This window comes from Limanda limanda, chromosome 18 (assembly GCF_963576545.1).
Source record: "Limanda limanda chromosome 18, fLimLim1.1, whole genome shotgun sequence".
NCBI lineage: Eukaryota > Metazoa > Chordata > Actinopteri > Pleuronectiformes > Pleuronectidae > Limanda > Limanda limanda.
The window spans coordinates 15,988,250-16,004,486 of NC_083653.1; the positions used below are offsets into that span (position 1 = coordinate 15,988,250).

Below are 16,237 nucleotides of genomic sequence, written 5' to 3' on the forward strand. Positions count from 1 at the left end.
ATTACTGTTTTGGTGTGAGTGTGTGTGTTTGAGAGACTTATCTATTTCCTTTTTTGTCCACATTTGTATATGTAATATGATAAGATGTATTTGCAAAGTACTAAGTATATATGTATAACAGGAAGTATTTAGTAATGTATAGAAAAAATGTATCACATTTTTTGAATGATCTGTTATTGAGTATTTGACACATATGTGTGTCTTTCAGAGGACTGAGTCTGAGGAGCAGGGCCTGACGCTGGAGGAGTGGCTTCCCTCTGCTTGGATCACAGACACGGTCCCCCGGAGATGTCCTTACATACCCCAGATGGGAGACGAGGTACGAGCAGCCAGTCTCTGTTACAATGTCCTCGACTCATGTTTGCTCACACCAAAAACACAGGCTCATGTTTTACATAACAACAAGATTAGAAGTGTACAGCAAAGACAGTGCCCCCATGAGGCTATGATGGTCATGACATGTTTGGGGCCTGACATTGCCATGCCCAGGAGCTAAAACATCTCAAATATGTTGCCATTTGTTTTATATTATGATAGCCTCTCAGTAAAATGTCTGGGTGTCATTGCATGTCTGAAAGCAGCTTGTGTGTGTGCGCAGATATACTACTTCCGACAGGGACACGAAGCCTATGTGGAGATGGCCAAACAGAAGAAGATTTACAGCATCAATCCTAAGAAGCAGCCGTGGCACAAGATGGAGCTTCGGGTAAGGAGCAGTTTGACAGAGACGGATATAAGAGTCTCTGAAGAGAGACGCCGCTCTTACATCTTATGTATCTGTAGATTTATAGTGTCTCTTTACCCGTCTACCCACAACCACTGAGGAGGAGCTTATAATAAACATCACAGTGCAAAAATCACTCCAGGCTTCACACAGAGCAACTATACTTGGACAGTTAAGACGATACAGTGTCACTCATTAAGAACACAAATTAAAGATCACAGGGAAAAACTTGAAACTGAATCTTGAAAACCTGTCTGATAGATATGCAGCCAATACTTGATGTCGGATCCAGTTTCTTGATGTGACATTCAGGTTCTGTAGTATTGTCGGTGACATTTCTTTTGTAGCGCTGCTGAATTTCCAAAATAATGAATAGAAAGACCATTGGTAATACCTGCCACCTTCTTGCCCCTACCTTAATCATAACCATCACAACTGCATAGTCCCAATTCTAAACCTAATCTAATGCTCATTCAAACCTGTACATTAAAAATGTCCTCACTGTGTCAGGTCTAATCAAAGCCTGTATATAAAGATGGCCGACGGGTCTCCACCTCCTCCCACCATCCAGATATGAAGCAAAAAACATCCTGTCTGCGCACACGTGTTTTAGGGATGGAGGTTCGGTAGACAGGTCTCATAAACACAAGCGCTTGACCAGTCATGGGTCACTCTTAGCTGTCTATAGTGACATTTTAACCCGTGTTTATAGCATTTAAAATATAATAATAAAATACTATATCATAAATATAACAGCTTGAACCAACACATTGTGTTAAGCACTACCTTAAATAATCGAAACCATATCTGGGGAAATATTTTACATATACTTTGACTTCTCAGTTTGGCTGATGTACCATCAGCTAACATGGAGGTGACGAGACGTATTCTGCAGCCAGCCACCAGGTGGTCTACCAAGATGCCTTGTGTTTACTTAACGGGAGCTTTTATATTGTCCATCTTTATAAAAACTGTACTCACACAGATACAAGCTCTTAACAGTACTTCTTCTGTATCCCAGACACTCGTCTAGTTTCACTCTCACATGGACTTGAATCCTTTTTTCTGTCCTAAAAATGTGTTTCCACTAAAAGAGAAATGTCTGCTGAGTACAGACAGTTTCATCCCTGTATGTGAAACTGTCTCTGAAACACCATCGAAACACTTTCTTAAAAGCAACAACTTATTGGATTGTGTTATACTTGTTGTGTTTTTCATTTATTTTCCACGAGGAAGGAGAAATAGCAATTTCAGTGCAGATGGCAGACCTCAATGCATCGCAGGCCCAGTGTGCATCTTTGGGATTGTGTTGCCTGTAGCTTGTGAAATGCAGCGTCCTCTTCTATATCATTCTTGTGCTTTTAACAACACGGCAAATCACCTGTCTCCTGTATCACTTTTGTCAGCTGGAAAAACCTGGTTAAACGTAGCATTAACCAACAAAAACCACACTAATAAGACAATCTATCAATAATAATGATAACTAGAGGATTGTTATTATTCCCAACTGTGCTCTAATCTTGTGCATTTGTCACCACGACTTGCAGACAGTGATAAGACATGATGTGAAAAATACAGTTGACAAAGATCATATGAAAATGCTAATCCCCTGAACCTTTTTGAAGAAAGTGTGAAGGGGAATGGAGGATAGTTATTGGAAGAACAGCCAAACATGCAAACAGAAAAACTCTCCAATTACAGTAGTAGGATAAAGGTTTCAAAATGACAAAGTGCTTTACAAAGACAGATTATGCAAGAAGATAAAATCCAAAACGTAACCAAATGACAAACTGTTCATAATTTTAGCCATACCAATAAAAATATTCCATTCAATAAAGATTGAGATAGATTTAACAGAAGATCCTGAGTTTACTTATCTGACATCTCAAGGCAGATCCAGAGCTGAGGGCCTTGAGCAGTCAAAGCCTGGATCTCAGGCAGCAATTGGTCTCAAAGGGGGTTAGTAGACTGGAGATAGTGTACAAGCAGGAGTCTTCAAAAAACAAAACAAGCAGTAAAATCTTAAAATCAATTCTAAAACTCACAGGTAAGCAGTGACAAGGATCAAGGATTGGTGTCATGTGGCCACTTCTGCTGGTGCTTGTTAAAAGCCTGGCAGCAGAGTTTTGTAAAAGCTGTAATCTTTGTATGTTTCCCCTTGCTGATATCAGAGTAAAGTGCAGTGCAGTAATCAAGCCTGTATCTGATAAAATAGAAGGTGAGAAGTAGTGCAATGAACTATGGTTACCCTAACAGCTTCCACCAGGTTATATAGTACATCTTTCTTCAGAAGAAACTGCGTGTGTTCATTTGCTCTATTTATTCTTTTTGCTTGTGGTTTTCAGGAGCAGGAGTTAATGAAGATAGTTGGCATCAAGTACGAGGTTGGCCTACCCACACTGTGCTGTCTTAAACTTTCCTTCCTGGACCCTGACACAGGCAGACTCACTGGAGGATCCTTCTCATTGAAGTAAGCATCTCGCTTTGTCTCCACACTGTCTCCACGCGCCTCAGCCTCAGTTGTTTAATGACACTGCAAATCAAACAGGAGACACATCTGAAGTTTCAACATGAAGTGATGACACTTGTTAGACGGTACATATGCTGGTCCACTCTGTGCCATATCTCGGACTAATATTAACCTCTTAATTCACACATTCATTTCGACAATTTGTCTAAAACTCTCATTTCCAGTGCTCAGAGCTCAAAGCTAAGTGTTCTCTTTTGTTTAAATTTGACCTCATTTCCTAAACTGATTATCATCTTGACTACAGCCCAAATTGATACGGATATTAGTTTGCAAAAAGAGTTCCTGATACCGATATATCAGCTGATGTATATTTATTAGGAAAGAATTTGGGAATAATTCCAAAGATGTCATTATGAAAACCTTATAACACAGAACTATAATAACAACATTCACATTCTCCTGCATTGTTTATTTTGTAGAATAAAAGTTTTCATATCAGCAAACATAAACGCTGATACCCATATGTCGATGAAAGGCTGTTATCGGCTAATATTAAGATTAAGATACATTTTATTTATCCCTCACACATGCACAGACATGCACAGGCACACTCCTGCAAGGGGAAATTTAACCTCTGCTTTTAACCTATCTGGTGCCAGACACACAGAGCAGTGGGCAGCCGTGTACGGCGCCCGGGGAGCAGATGTTAGGGGAGTAAGGTGCCTTGCTCAGGGGCACTAGACAGGGTAGGGAGAATCCTCTTGGATTTTCGGACAGATCAATCCAGGTCCGCCTTTTTGTTGTTTCTTCGTGGAGTCGAACCAGAGACGAACCAGAGACCTTTTCTGCCCATAGTCCAAGTTTCTGCCACTAGTCCACCGCCTCTATTATTGTTTAACTAATATATAGGTCAGGCTCTACCCTTGATTCAAGAAAAGACAGGATCGACATTGAATTAACTAATTTGACATTGTTAAATACGGAATGTTTGAGAATATTAAACTATTCTTCTTTAAACTCTGTGTTCCTGATCTCTTTTGCACTGTTAATACGGATGTTGTCATTGCTTTCTTCTAATTTGTGAACATTTCTCTTTAGATACCATGACATGCCTGATGTAATCGACTTCCTGGTGTTGCGGCCGCAGTATGACAATGCCAGAAATAGACAGTGGAGTATAGGTAAGCAGCTTTTGTCTCTGCACCCTGACAAACCACAAACATGTGCATTATTTAAAGCACAAAGAAAGTCCACATTTGTTTTCTAGCTCAATTCATAAACTCACCTTCTTTTCTGAAAACAGCTAAACATCCCTGTGATGTCTGTGTAGGTGACAGGTTTCGGTCAGTGATAGATGATGCATGGTGGTTTGGGACCATTGAGAGCCAGGAGCCCTTCCAGACCGAGTATCCTGACAGCCTGTTCCAGTGCTACAATGTCTGGTATGTACACATCCTGGGATTGATTCACTCTATTAGTTGTAGGGGTTCGGGTCAAATCCCATTAAAAGTACAGAACACAACCTCTTTTCCATTTCAATACCATCAAACCAAGCATCTGTTTGACTGCTTTACCCCCACATGACAAACATAGGCAGAAGGGGTAAGGAAAATAATGTACTGTGTCACGTTGTGATTTGCCTTCAAGAGTGATAATGATACAGATTTTTGACACAGTTGTAGCCCTGCAAATTATTGCCCTAAAATGTTTTCAGCCACTGGAAACAACACAATAAAATGCAATGTGATGAAAATGTAAATGCACTCCGAGTCCCTATTCAGACCTGGTATTACCATCTGTCCTGAGTGATCAGATTACAAGTGGATCAGCGCTAAGCACACAATGAACCAAACGACACACACTGACACACCTGCAAACACATTGGACACATCTGTAAACTCACTGGGTAAAACCAACATCATTCTGGTCTTAGCAAACCAAGCCTGGAAGTGAGATCCGATCACAAGTGGTCACAGGAGACACATTCCTGTTAGGATCAGGTGTGAACACACAAACTTAACGCTGTCTCCTTGTGGTTCGATGTCTCAGGACGGATGTTAATATCAGGTGTGAACAGGGAAATACAGAACATAAATATGGATAGAAATCTTGAATTTTAATCTTTTACAATCATTAATTTTGTTTTATGCACACTGATGCAGCACTAATTTAGTTAAATTAGAAACCTAATAATATAACTACTCCAAAGTCCCATGACTTTAAAATCCTTTGGTGAGATTATTTTGTAGGAATCATTTTGTCTCAGCTCCACCTTTGCCCAGTGTACAGGTGGTTTCTGGGTACAAAGAGTGTCTTGATTTCAAGGCCTGACTTTCCACAGAGGACTAATGCAATAAGACATCTCAATTAAAATGTTTTACATTTAACAGGAGTAAGTCTGCTTGAACAAATCCATTAGAATGCAGACAAATAGCGGCCTGTGATGTTACCGCCATTACCTCATTATCTGTATAAACACTTTGTAGCTCTTTGTAGATCCTGGACGACATTTTTTAATTGTTGATACTTACAATGACGCTAACTAACGCTGCCCTTTGTTTTGTATCGATCGACTTTCACTGAAAGTTGCAAGACGTTCAAAATTTAAACATTTATCGCCATGTTATCTGTTGAGAGTTGTTTTTTTTCTCTCTCAACGCTGATCACAGATTATTTGAAAAACCTTGTCAGACAATGAAATCCGCATTAGGTTGTGGGAGAGGAAGGATGATACGTAAAATGGTTAAGAAATGACAAGACGAAGATGTGAATGTCGTTGATTCATATCACAACTATTTCTCATCCAGCTGGGACAATGGAGACACGGAGAAGATGAGTCCTTGGGATATGGAGATGATCCCTGATGACGGTGGGTTATCTAAAACACACCCACAGACACTCAGACGTACACACAATACAAGCAAAACTGAACAATTTCTTTCCTAAAAAAATAAAATTCTGAAAGGTTTACAATCTTCTTTTTGTAGCCACGTTCCCTGACGAGTTGGGCCTGAGCGTCCCCCTGGTAGAAGACGAGCAGAAGGAGCTGCTTTACGTCCCTATGGAGGGAGAATGGGGCTCCAACACACGCATAGACGAGTGTGAACGCATCATCAAAGCCATCGACCAGCTCTGCACGCTCGGTATGACATCGCCAAGCGCCCTGCAATTTCTACCGTCTGCTTATAGGGATGTGAAGTGAAGCCTCAGGGCCCATTCCTCGTAAAGAGGTGACTCCTCACAGCATGAGTCACGGCTCTGAGCCCATCAACACAGCCTCAGATCACCATACGTTAAAAGGAATAGGCTGCTTGCACATTGAGCCAGGCATTGAGGCACTTGCTCAAACCTCTTAAGTGATGTAATCTTCATATTATGCACAGCCTCAAGTGTGGCAAAACTCCCAATTGAAGAAAGCTGGTGTTAGGGCTCCCTCTAGTGATAGTTTGTGGAAAAGACATACATTTGCGAACATTTGGCTCAAGTAATCCTTCTAGATCTCTCCCTGTTACCCGTGTGCCTCATGCTGCAGCTGGCACAGGCAGGATAATAATTAAGGTGCATTTTGAACATCAAAATGTAAGGTAGGAATATTTTAAAAAGGTAGGAAAAATGGATAAAAGTTAATATTGCTACTGTAATGTTTGAGAGTAATTTTTTAGATCTTGATGATAATCTGGCATATTTAGGGGACTGATATTTATGAGTGTGTAGAATTTGTTGCTGATCCCAATGAGAATCTTGATCTCGTGAATTTAAGTGTAGCTGTACAAGGGGACTGTTGGGCCTTGGTGGAGGTATGAGCTCTCTTAACACCCCTCTAGTCCTAAAACTGGTTTGTACTGTAAACTCAGCGGTTATAGCTGATGTGTCCCAGTAATAATCCTCTCTTCACATGTGTTTTCTCCACGTATCCCACTTGCCAACCCTCAGATGTAGCGGCGCCATTTGCCTTTCCAGTGGACCACCAGGCTTACCCCACGTACTGCACAGTAGTGGCCTATGTCACTGACCTCAGCACCATGCGCGAAAGGCTGGTGAACCGCTTCTACAGGTAACATCCATTAAGTTGTGTTTTAATAAAAGAGACGGCAGAAGATACAGACTTTGTGTATGGTAGAAAGAGAATTTTGAACACGCTCTGTAAATGTGTGTTTTCCTCCCAGACGACTCTCCTCTCTGATGTGGGAGATTCGTTACATTGAACACAACGCGCAAACATTCAACGAGCCTGGATCCTTCATCGTCACTACCGCCAAGTTCGTCTCTGACCTCATGCTGCAATTTATTAAGTGAGTGTGTTAAATGTGTATCTTTCACTCACAACCCTGCCTTTTGTTTCAGAAGAAAATGTTATCGACGACAAAAGGGGGACATGTTCTCTGCCCAGAGTCGATCAACAAGATGTTTATCTGTTAAAAAGAAAAAGAAAAATGCTATTTGACATAATTTATTTTGTGAACAATTTTCCATGTCTCACAACATTTGATCTGTCAGTTGAGAATTTTTTCTCTTTTTTTCTCTTATTCAGGGACCAAAGTCTGACTGACCTCATGCCCCTGTACAGAACTATGAAGAAGTCAACTTTCTCTGACTCTGAAGACGAGGTGTGTTTTCGTTTGAACATAGTTTTTTTATCTTTAGACTGAAGATCTAAAGGTCCCTGTTTCAATCCCTGGTACCGGCAGCTGATGAGCTGTCACTCCTTCAGCATTTATGTTCCTAAGAGTCTTGGACGATGTTTATCTGAAATGGATCTTTAGACCCTCTGGTTATCGAGACCATATCAAAACAAAGTTCTGCTCATCACTCAACGTCCCCCGAGCGTGTACAACTTCTGCTCCTACTTTTAGGTGCTTGGTTTTAGAGACAACATACATGTAGTAAATCACTACTTTGGATATGACTATTTCTTCACTACTGGATTGTTTCAGTTTTTTTCTCTGGTTGGCTTTGACTTAAGCTACTGTCGGACATGAAGTTAACTCCAGATATTCTCCTGAAACTATCAGGAGGGAATGGATGTGGGAATCACAGCATCAGAGGCTCTAGAGATTTTCCTGCCAGCCTCTGTATAAAAAGTCCAGATAATGTCGGATGTGAGCAGAATACAGCAGGATTATTCACAGAATTCCCCACGAGGGCACGGGCACGTTGAGGATGTTTCTAACAAGCGACAGAGGCAAAACTGTACCAGCAATTTTCCTGTTGTTGTGAACTCTGAACTGGACAATCTGTTTTATTTGTGAAAGGCAAATTCTGGAGAAAGTCTGGACCCCATTGTCTGGAAATTCTCTGGAGTTCAGGTCTGAGTTCACCTTGGATAACATCAGTGCTCTTGAGTTGTGCTGCCATTTTGTGCCAGGACAGTTGCTTTCACTGGAATTGTATATTTAAACAGAACAGAAGTCAAGCAGTCAGATTCTGGTTTTTGGCTTCATTGAAGGGGACAGAACACATAATGTGATTTGAGCTTTCAGTAGATTTACTTCCAAGTCTCCTGGCTGGTTTATGAAATAATGATATGCTGTCTTTTAGTCCAGAGCAGCCGATAATAAAATAAAATTGGTCACATGATTATTCTCCCTTTTTCTTGTGTAGGATGATGAGGAGGAGGAGGATGAAGATACTAATACTCCTGGAACGTCCACACGAAACCTCAAGGTAGAATATCTTACAGCATCTCACGATCCTGGACATTCCACCCTGCTTTCTGAAAACCAGCTACTTCATTCTGTTTTGTCCTTCTCTCTGTAGGGACGTACACCGATGCAGCGCCGACTGCGAACCCGACCTCCTTCCTACGACCCTCATGCATGGAAGGGGCGCTGTAAGGAGCTGCTGGACCTGCTCTTTCAGTGTGAAGACTCCGAGCCCTTCAGAGAACCCGTGGACCTACAGGAATACCCGGTACATAACGCAACAGTCGTCCTTTAAATAACTTTATTATGGCGCAGACATGGGAACTCAACAAAAAACAAAGCCCTTTTGCCTATGATCACAGTTGAGCTGAATTTGCATTTTCACTCCCAGAGTGGTGGTATTTGAGGTGAAATGACAGTTTGGTGTAAAGAAGTGTAAAAATGCTTCTCCTTTCTGTAACTGAAATGAAAACCCATTGAGTGGAATAGTTTTCTTATTCACAGAAGAAGGGTGCAATTCCTTTGCTGCTCGTTTTTTCTCATTACTGTCTATCCTGTTCACATCACTGCTTCTCTCAGGATTACCTGCAAATAGTTGAGTCTCCAATGGATTTCGGAACCGTAATCAACACCTTAACAGAAGGAAAGTACCAGTCTCCCATCCAGCTCTGCAAAGACGTGCGGCTCATTTTCAGCAATTCCAAAGCGTACACGCCCAGTAAGAAGTCTCGGGTGAGAAATGCACACACGCACACACACTAACACACACACACACACACACACACACACACACCAGCACACACACACACACACACACACACACACACACACACACACACACACACACACACACACAGACACACACACACACACACAAACACACACAGACACACACACACACACACACACACACACACACATCTCTAACATCTGCATTCTGAATGTAATTATATCATACTATACTTAATATCAAAAGCAAATAAAATTTTGTAGAGAATACATCGCAAAGTTTGTTTTCTAAAAAAAAAAAAATCCCAACTCAGTAATTTAAATCATAAAAACTAAACCTAAGAGTAAGTCAAATCCCACTAAAACACACACACACACACTCACACACTCACACACAATTCAAGCATTTCTGATTTACAAGTTCAACAATTGATTTTTATCCTTTACCGCCTTTTCAGATCTACAGTATGAGTCTGAGGCTTTCTGCTCTGTTTGAGGAGCATGTCAGCTCCATCTTGGCTGATTACAAGGCGATCCACGGCCTGACAGGGAAACTGACCAGACAGGGCACGGACAGACAGACGCGACACACGCCAGACAGACAGACGAGGCACGCCATGAAGAGGAGGAGGAGGAGCGAGTCTCCCACAAGCAGCACTGCATCCAGGTAGTAGGAAGGACATGTATCTCTTTGATTGTAGCTCTCTCGGTGCATTGGATTTGATAGTTTGTCTCCTCTCCTCCCCTGCTGCGTTTAGCCCAGAGAGGAAGAGACGTGTATCATCTAGGGTGACGGCAAAAAGGGAGCCGTCACCCGCTCCACCACGCAGTTCCTCCCTGAGACAGAGCGTTCCACAGAAGCAGACGCCCCAGCTGGTCAACGGGAAGGCAGATACACCGGCTGCCGGGCGAACGCGCAGCGCAGCACGCCATTCTGCACATTCTCCGCCCGCCGCCTCCTCATCGCATAATTCCACAAGCAACAAAACAGGTGAGAGCGTACTGTAATAGCGTAGAGCTTAGCATCACGTGATCAACCCAGGGCTGCTGAGAAATGTCATTTGTGAAGGATAACAGGGAATTTTCTACAACTATCTAAACAATTTATAATGATATTTACTTAAAATTCTCGTCCACCTTCAGAGTCGACGCGTTCGCTGAGGACTCATCACTCCTCGTCAGCTTCAACGCCACCGGTCTCTGAAAAGGCGACTCCCACTCCAGCTGCAGAAAGTAGCATTGGAGGAAGCACCCGGCGGAAACTCAGGACCCCTGTACGACACACGCCTGGTAAGAGATGGTACCTCTTCGGTGTGATGCGTTATGATTAAAGTTAAAAATTAAATATTTAGTGTCACCTTCCTGTTACTAATTACTTTGTGACTGGATGTCCTCTCCTCAGGCTCTGTTGTCAGCCCTTCACCTCAGAACACAACCCACCTGAATGGTCACAGTAGTCATGTGACCCTCGGCATGGGGAAGAGGGGGCGGAGGTCCAGAACAGACCCACCGGTGAGTCCTCCAGAGGTCACAACACCGCAGAGCCCATCTAGACCTCAAGATCGCCCCCCTGGCAAGAAGAGAGGCCGGAAGAGCAAGCAGGAGCTGGAGGAGATGAGAAGGAGCAGTAACCGCAGGAGCTCCACCCCCGATGAGGAGCTCGACCACTCCACAGAAGACGAAGGCGGAGCATCTTCTGCACAGGAAACATCTGTGCTGTCAGACTCTGGCACGCCATCGACGCCTAGAAGGCGTGGGCGGCCCAGATTGGTACGAACTGATGAATCAACTCCTCCCGCCGAGTCACCGGAGCCCTCACCGCTGAGGAGGAGCAGCAGAAGAGCCAATGAGGAGGTGACCGCTCCTCCACAGACTGCCCCTCAACGATCCAATCGCAGGCATTCACCAGAGGAGGAGGAGGAGGGTGATGGTGAAGGGGGGTCCATGCGCACACGTAACCAGGGGCGACGGTCAGCCTTCTACATGGAGGAGGACTCTGAGGAGGAGCAGAGGCAGCTGCTGTTTGAGGACTCATCGATCACCTTCGGCACCTCCTCGAAGGGACGCGTCCGCAAGCTGACAGAGAAGGCCAAAGCCAACCTGATTGGCTGGTAACAGAACACACAGGCAGGAAGTGAGGAGGAGGCCGACTGCCCTGACGTCTGTGCAGCTGATGAGTAGGGGGCTATCTAGGAAGTCATGTTGCTGTTGTATGCATTTCTGTGCACGTTCGTGTGTGTGTGTGTATCTGAACGGCCACTGGCTCAGCTGCTGCTATTCGAAGCTGTGACCACGGAGAGACACAACAGCGCAGTGGTCTGTCCAATTCTACTTCCTCACAGCCCAGTGAGCACATCACTATGGCAACCAGTGGCTTTCAGCATGTTCTTCTGGTCGAGCTCCTCTGACGTTACTGGTCCATGTTGGATCCGACAAGACGCTCGTCGACCCCCGTGTCGGTGGGGTCGTGACCTGCCTCTGTCCAGTGATCGACTCTTTGCCCCGGTCTCACCTGAAACACTGCTGGGTGTCACAGCCTGGACGGAGTTTCAGTACTTGAAGAGGTCCCGAAGAGATGGATGCATCTCGTCTCTTTACTATTTCAGAGAAACTTTTCAAGTGTCTCAGCTAGGAGGAAAAAAGTCGCCCGCTGAATTTAAATTGTTCGGTCTGTGATGGATGACAGACCGAGCACCGGCTGACAACATCTTTCGCCCCTGTCATCATTGTTCCTGTTCTTTTTTTTTGTTTTATACAACCCTTTCTTGGCTTTTTCTAAGATTTGTACGTAACGATCGGCTCTCTGTTTTGGAAGTCTTACACATTGGCTGACCTGAGCGTGTCTGTCTGTGCTAAAATACCAAATGGTGTACCTGTATAGGTACTGTAGATCCGCAGGCTCTGTTTACTATTGGGGTGTGTGTGAGTTTTGTTTTGCTTGTTAGAAAGAGGAGGCATCGCTTTTTTTCCCGGAAGCTGTTTTTACTGTGAGGAGGTGAAAAAGGATGCAAGGGTGAAAGGGTTCATTTTAGATCACGTTTCAATGCGTCCTCAACATTAGCAATACCTTGTGCCTTTATGTCTTTGGAGTGTGTGCGTGCGTGTGTGTGTGTATGAGCCTGCTTGGCCTCTGCCCTGCAAAGTACATGTGCCTGTATGTGTGTGAAACTATGTTGTGTGCGCAACTGAAGGAGTGTGTGTGTTTTTATAACACAACTGAGTGTGTCACTTCCACCTTCAGTGTACAAACAGTGGCATACAGTTTGATCGTTGTGAAACCTCTCAAAGAAAATGTATTTATAGCAGTTTGAAAAAAAAGAAGACTTTACTCTCGTTGTGAACATACCATTATTCATGTCAGTATATTATCCTATAACCAACCTATTGTCAGTTTATACCTAAGGTACAGTGAGCGGAGCTGTGGGCGACTAGCTTTGAGATGCACTTACCACAGAGCGGTTATCAATGCAGTCGTAGGGAGCGAGGAACCCTGTGTATTTTAAAACTGTTAACATATAAAAAGGAACTTTTTAAAAGGTTGATATGTTTCTATGGAGATCATGTGCGTGCACACACACACACACACACACAAAATTATGTCTCGCATGTTTTAGCACTTTCTCATCAACTGGATGGAGCCAGATCAAACCGATGGGGACTGAATTTGGATGGAAAGAGAGAGAGAAAGAGAGAGAGAGAGAAAGACAAGTCTTGTATCTTTCTGATGGTGTGCCTTCGCTACTAAAGGAGAAAGCGAGGATATAATATCCTCGCTTTCTCCTTTTTGGGGCCTTTTTGTCTTTGCTTTCTTAATCCCCCCCCCGGACTTCCTGGTTCCGCTCGTTGCCGGGTTCAGTGAATCACACTGGACCTTCAGGCTGGTGTGGGAGGCGGAGGAAAGACAGAACTATGAACAGTCATACAGGAGACAAACATATTATGTCTCTCTCTCTCTCTCTCTCTGTGGACACCGCATGGACTGAATTTCTACAGATGGCGTCATCTGCTCCACTTGTAACATAATTTCTGTTTCCTCCCCAGCACAGGACAAGTGAATGCTGAAATGTGACACTTGTGGGGGTTGACTGGGGGAAACTCGGTGGTAGCATCTCCACACATCTGATTGATTTCACGTCTTCCTTGTCGCATATTATTCAACGTTTATCTCATCTGTTTATCATTGTTTTTGTTGATGCCAAATTCTGTGTTTGGGCACTGAACTTTTAGAACAAGGCTTTTGAATGTTTTTAGTTTAACTGTCTCTACTGTGAGTGTGTCGAGCTCGTGTGTCAAAGGTTTCTCCCACTGTGTCCACTCCATAAGAGGACAACGTTGAAGTGGCTGGATCTGTGGACTGATACCGCTGGACTGGTTGTTCTACACTCTGCCGCAATTATCTGACGTTCAAAACTTACATTTTATTATTTTCCGGTCACGTTTCACTGACACTTTGTTTATATTGTGTATATGAAGAGCTTTATTCCATGACCTACAACAGATACATTGTCTCCCATGACTCTTTACATCAAAGTTAATGTTATTGTTGTTTTTTGTTTTGTTTTTTTAAGTTAGGAAGCTAATCATTTTGCCCATAAAAGTATTTCCTTTGTGGGCAGCAATTTTGTTGATTTTAAGTGTTTTTTAATGACTGTCATCATAAAATCAATCTATTGCCTCCTCATAGGTAAATTACATATATGCAGAATTTATCATGATGATTAGAGTTTGGAACAAACTTTTCTACACTGTCTTCTCAAAGCTGAAATATGAGCTCACTTGTAAACATGTTTACATGCGCAGGTCTGCAGTTTATAAACACAGCTCATGAGAATCCCGGGTGTTTGAGGATATTGACAAGTATCTAGACATTTAGTAATTAGCCATGATTTGTTTTGGCTTTGGCCTGCTATGTAAGAGCATTGTATCCCATGTTAATAATGAGATAAGGAGGGATGAGCAGTACATCTGCTAAATCCCCACTGAAATTCAGTCAAATTATGAAAGAGTTCATCATATGAAAATGGACATTGATCTTTTTTAGTCTACTGCCGTCTGCTCCTTTGAATCAAAGCACCCACATTGCCTGTATTTTTTGAAAAGTAAAAGTAAAAGAGCTGATTGAGTGTTGCTGCCCAGGTGACCTGAACCAGGTTAGTGATTATTTTAAACCTCTAATCATTACAAAGGGGCCTTAAAATCAAGTTCCTGGTTATAAGCCAGAAATGTTTTATTAATTTATTCTTATGCTCTCAGACACACATGTAGTCTGTAGTTCTTCACAGAGTGGACCTCATTTGGTGTTTTCCACCTTGACTCAGCTCCTCAGATCAGCTCTCTTACTTTTACCAGACCCCCTCAACTGTGTTTTGATGCTAATGTACACATGCATCCATTCACCTCGGGCCTGTGCTCAATGTGTGGCACAGTTGTGCAGTTTGTGGCCTCTGACCAGTCACCACAGTCTAAGGTCAGAGGTTAAAGGTCATAGTGTGTGTGCATATGTGTGTGTGTGCGTGTATGAAGTGGCTGCATGTGAGCCACTGGGAAGCATTTTTGGGACGTTTTTTTAAGTTTTAAAGGGACGTGGGCTGGAAAAGCAGAGAACAGGAAGGGAAGGGGTCTATTTCACACAAACTGAGTGACCAGGATGTCTTTGTCAGTTTGGATACTTTTTATATATAAAAGAATTCATGCAAAAAAGAAGCATAAAGCTAGAATGTATGTGTAGGGGAGTACTGCTGTCCTGTTAGTTAATACCAATATTTTAAGTAAATAAAAAGTTGTGTTTCCATATCTACTTTTACTTCCTGTTTATTTTTTGACAATATTTCAAAAATACATATTTTCTAAGATATAAATTAATTGTATTTAAATAAGCAAGCGCTAAAGTTTTGCTCTGCCTTCGGACAGACAACAGTGAGTGGTGTGAGGCATTGTGTTTTCAGGTTGTCTATCTGGGAACAGGATATCTTGAGAATGCCTTCAGGGATTTTTTAAAAACTTGTAACAAACGTCTACTTTGACTCATGGATGTACTAATCAGATTTTGGTGGGAAAGGATAAAGTCACTGTGACCACTTTTTGCCTCACTTGGATCCAAGTGAAGTCAAAAGTTACAGTGATCTTATAAAACACATTTTTGGTTGTGTGAATGCAACTTTACAGGAACAGCTGGAGGGAACGTTTTTTTTCAAATTTTGCACAACTATTAACTTATTTTTGGCCTCTTAAAGATGATTTCTCAAGTTTGCCTTGAGGGAAATTCTTCATATTTTCTCAATTTGACTAACTCATTAAATTTCAGAGGCCAAAGGAAGAGGTCATGGTGACCTCATATTGATGTGGGGAAAACAATATGCAAACTGAAACTGCATTGGTTGGAGGAGACAAACAATTTTTAGGAAGAAAAGTTAAAATTGGGATCTTTAAAGAAAAGCAGATTTTACTTCAAGATAAAATAAAGTTAAATGTAGCAGTGCTATAACAGAACTTATTTAAAAAAAATCAACAGACTTCATTAACTACAAACTCTGCCATCTAGTGTTACCAAATCGTCACTGGGTCTCAAACAACCGCGGGTTCGACTCCGACCTGACGTGTCGTGCCGCTAAAGGTCCGCGAGTGGGTCCGTGGGCTGCTGTGATTGGTCAGATGGCACCGGCGCGTGATGGG

The 16,237-nt window shown here is 42.7% G+C and overlaps 1 protein-coding gene across 1 annotated transcript in view; it reads left to right on the plus strand.

The window, feature by feature from the left end:
• phip (pleckstrin homology domain interacting protein) overlaps positions 1-13,317 on the plus strand; it is a 39,158-nt gene extending 25,841 nt beyond the window's left edge. Inside the window, exons 24-40 of the mRNA XM_061091505.1 lie at positions 209-319; positions 599-706; positions 3,070-3,194; positions 4,293-4,375; positions 4,525-4,636; positions 6,002-6,063; positions 6,182-6,337; positions 7,128-7,248; positions 7,361-7,486; positions 7,726-7,801; positions 8,796-8,858; positions 8,952-9,104; positions 9,416-9,568; positions 10,024-10,232; positions 10,324-10,556; positions 10,709-10,855; positions 10,968-13,317. Of these exons, the coding sequence (XP_060947488.1) occupies positions 209-319; positions 599-706; positions 3,070-3,194; positions 4,293-4,375; positions 4,525-4,636; positions 6,002-6,063; positions 6,182-6,337; positions 7,128-7,248; positions 7,361-7,486; positions 7,726-7,801; positions 8,796-8,858; positions 8,952-9,104; positions 9,416-9,568; positions 10,024-10,232; positions 10,324-10,556; positions 10,709-10,855; positions 10,968-11,680 (2,751 nt within the window). The 3' untranslated portion in view covers positions 11,681-13,317. The remainder of the gene's footprint in view (positions 1-208; positions 320-598; positions 707-3,069; positions 3,195-4,292; positions 4,376-4,524; positions 4,637-6,001; positions 6,064-6,181; positions 6,338-7,127; positions 7,249-7,360; positions 7,487-7,725; positions 7,802-8,795; positions 8,859-8,951; positions 9,105-9,415; positions 9,569-10,023; positions 10,233-10,323; positions 10,557-10,708; positions 10,856-10,967) is intronic.
• Positions 13,318-16,237: the final 2,920 nt, after the last annotated feature.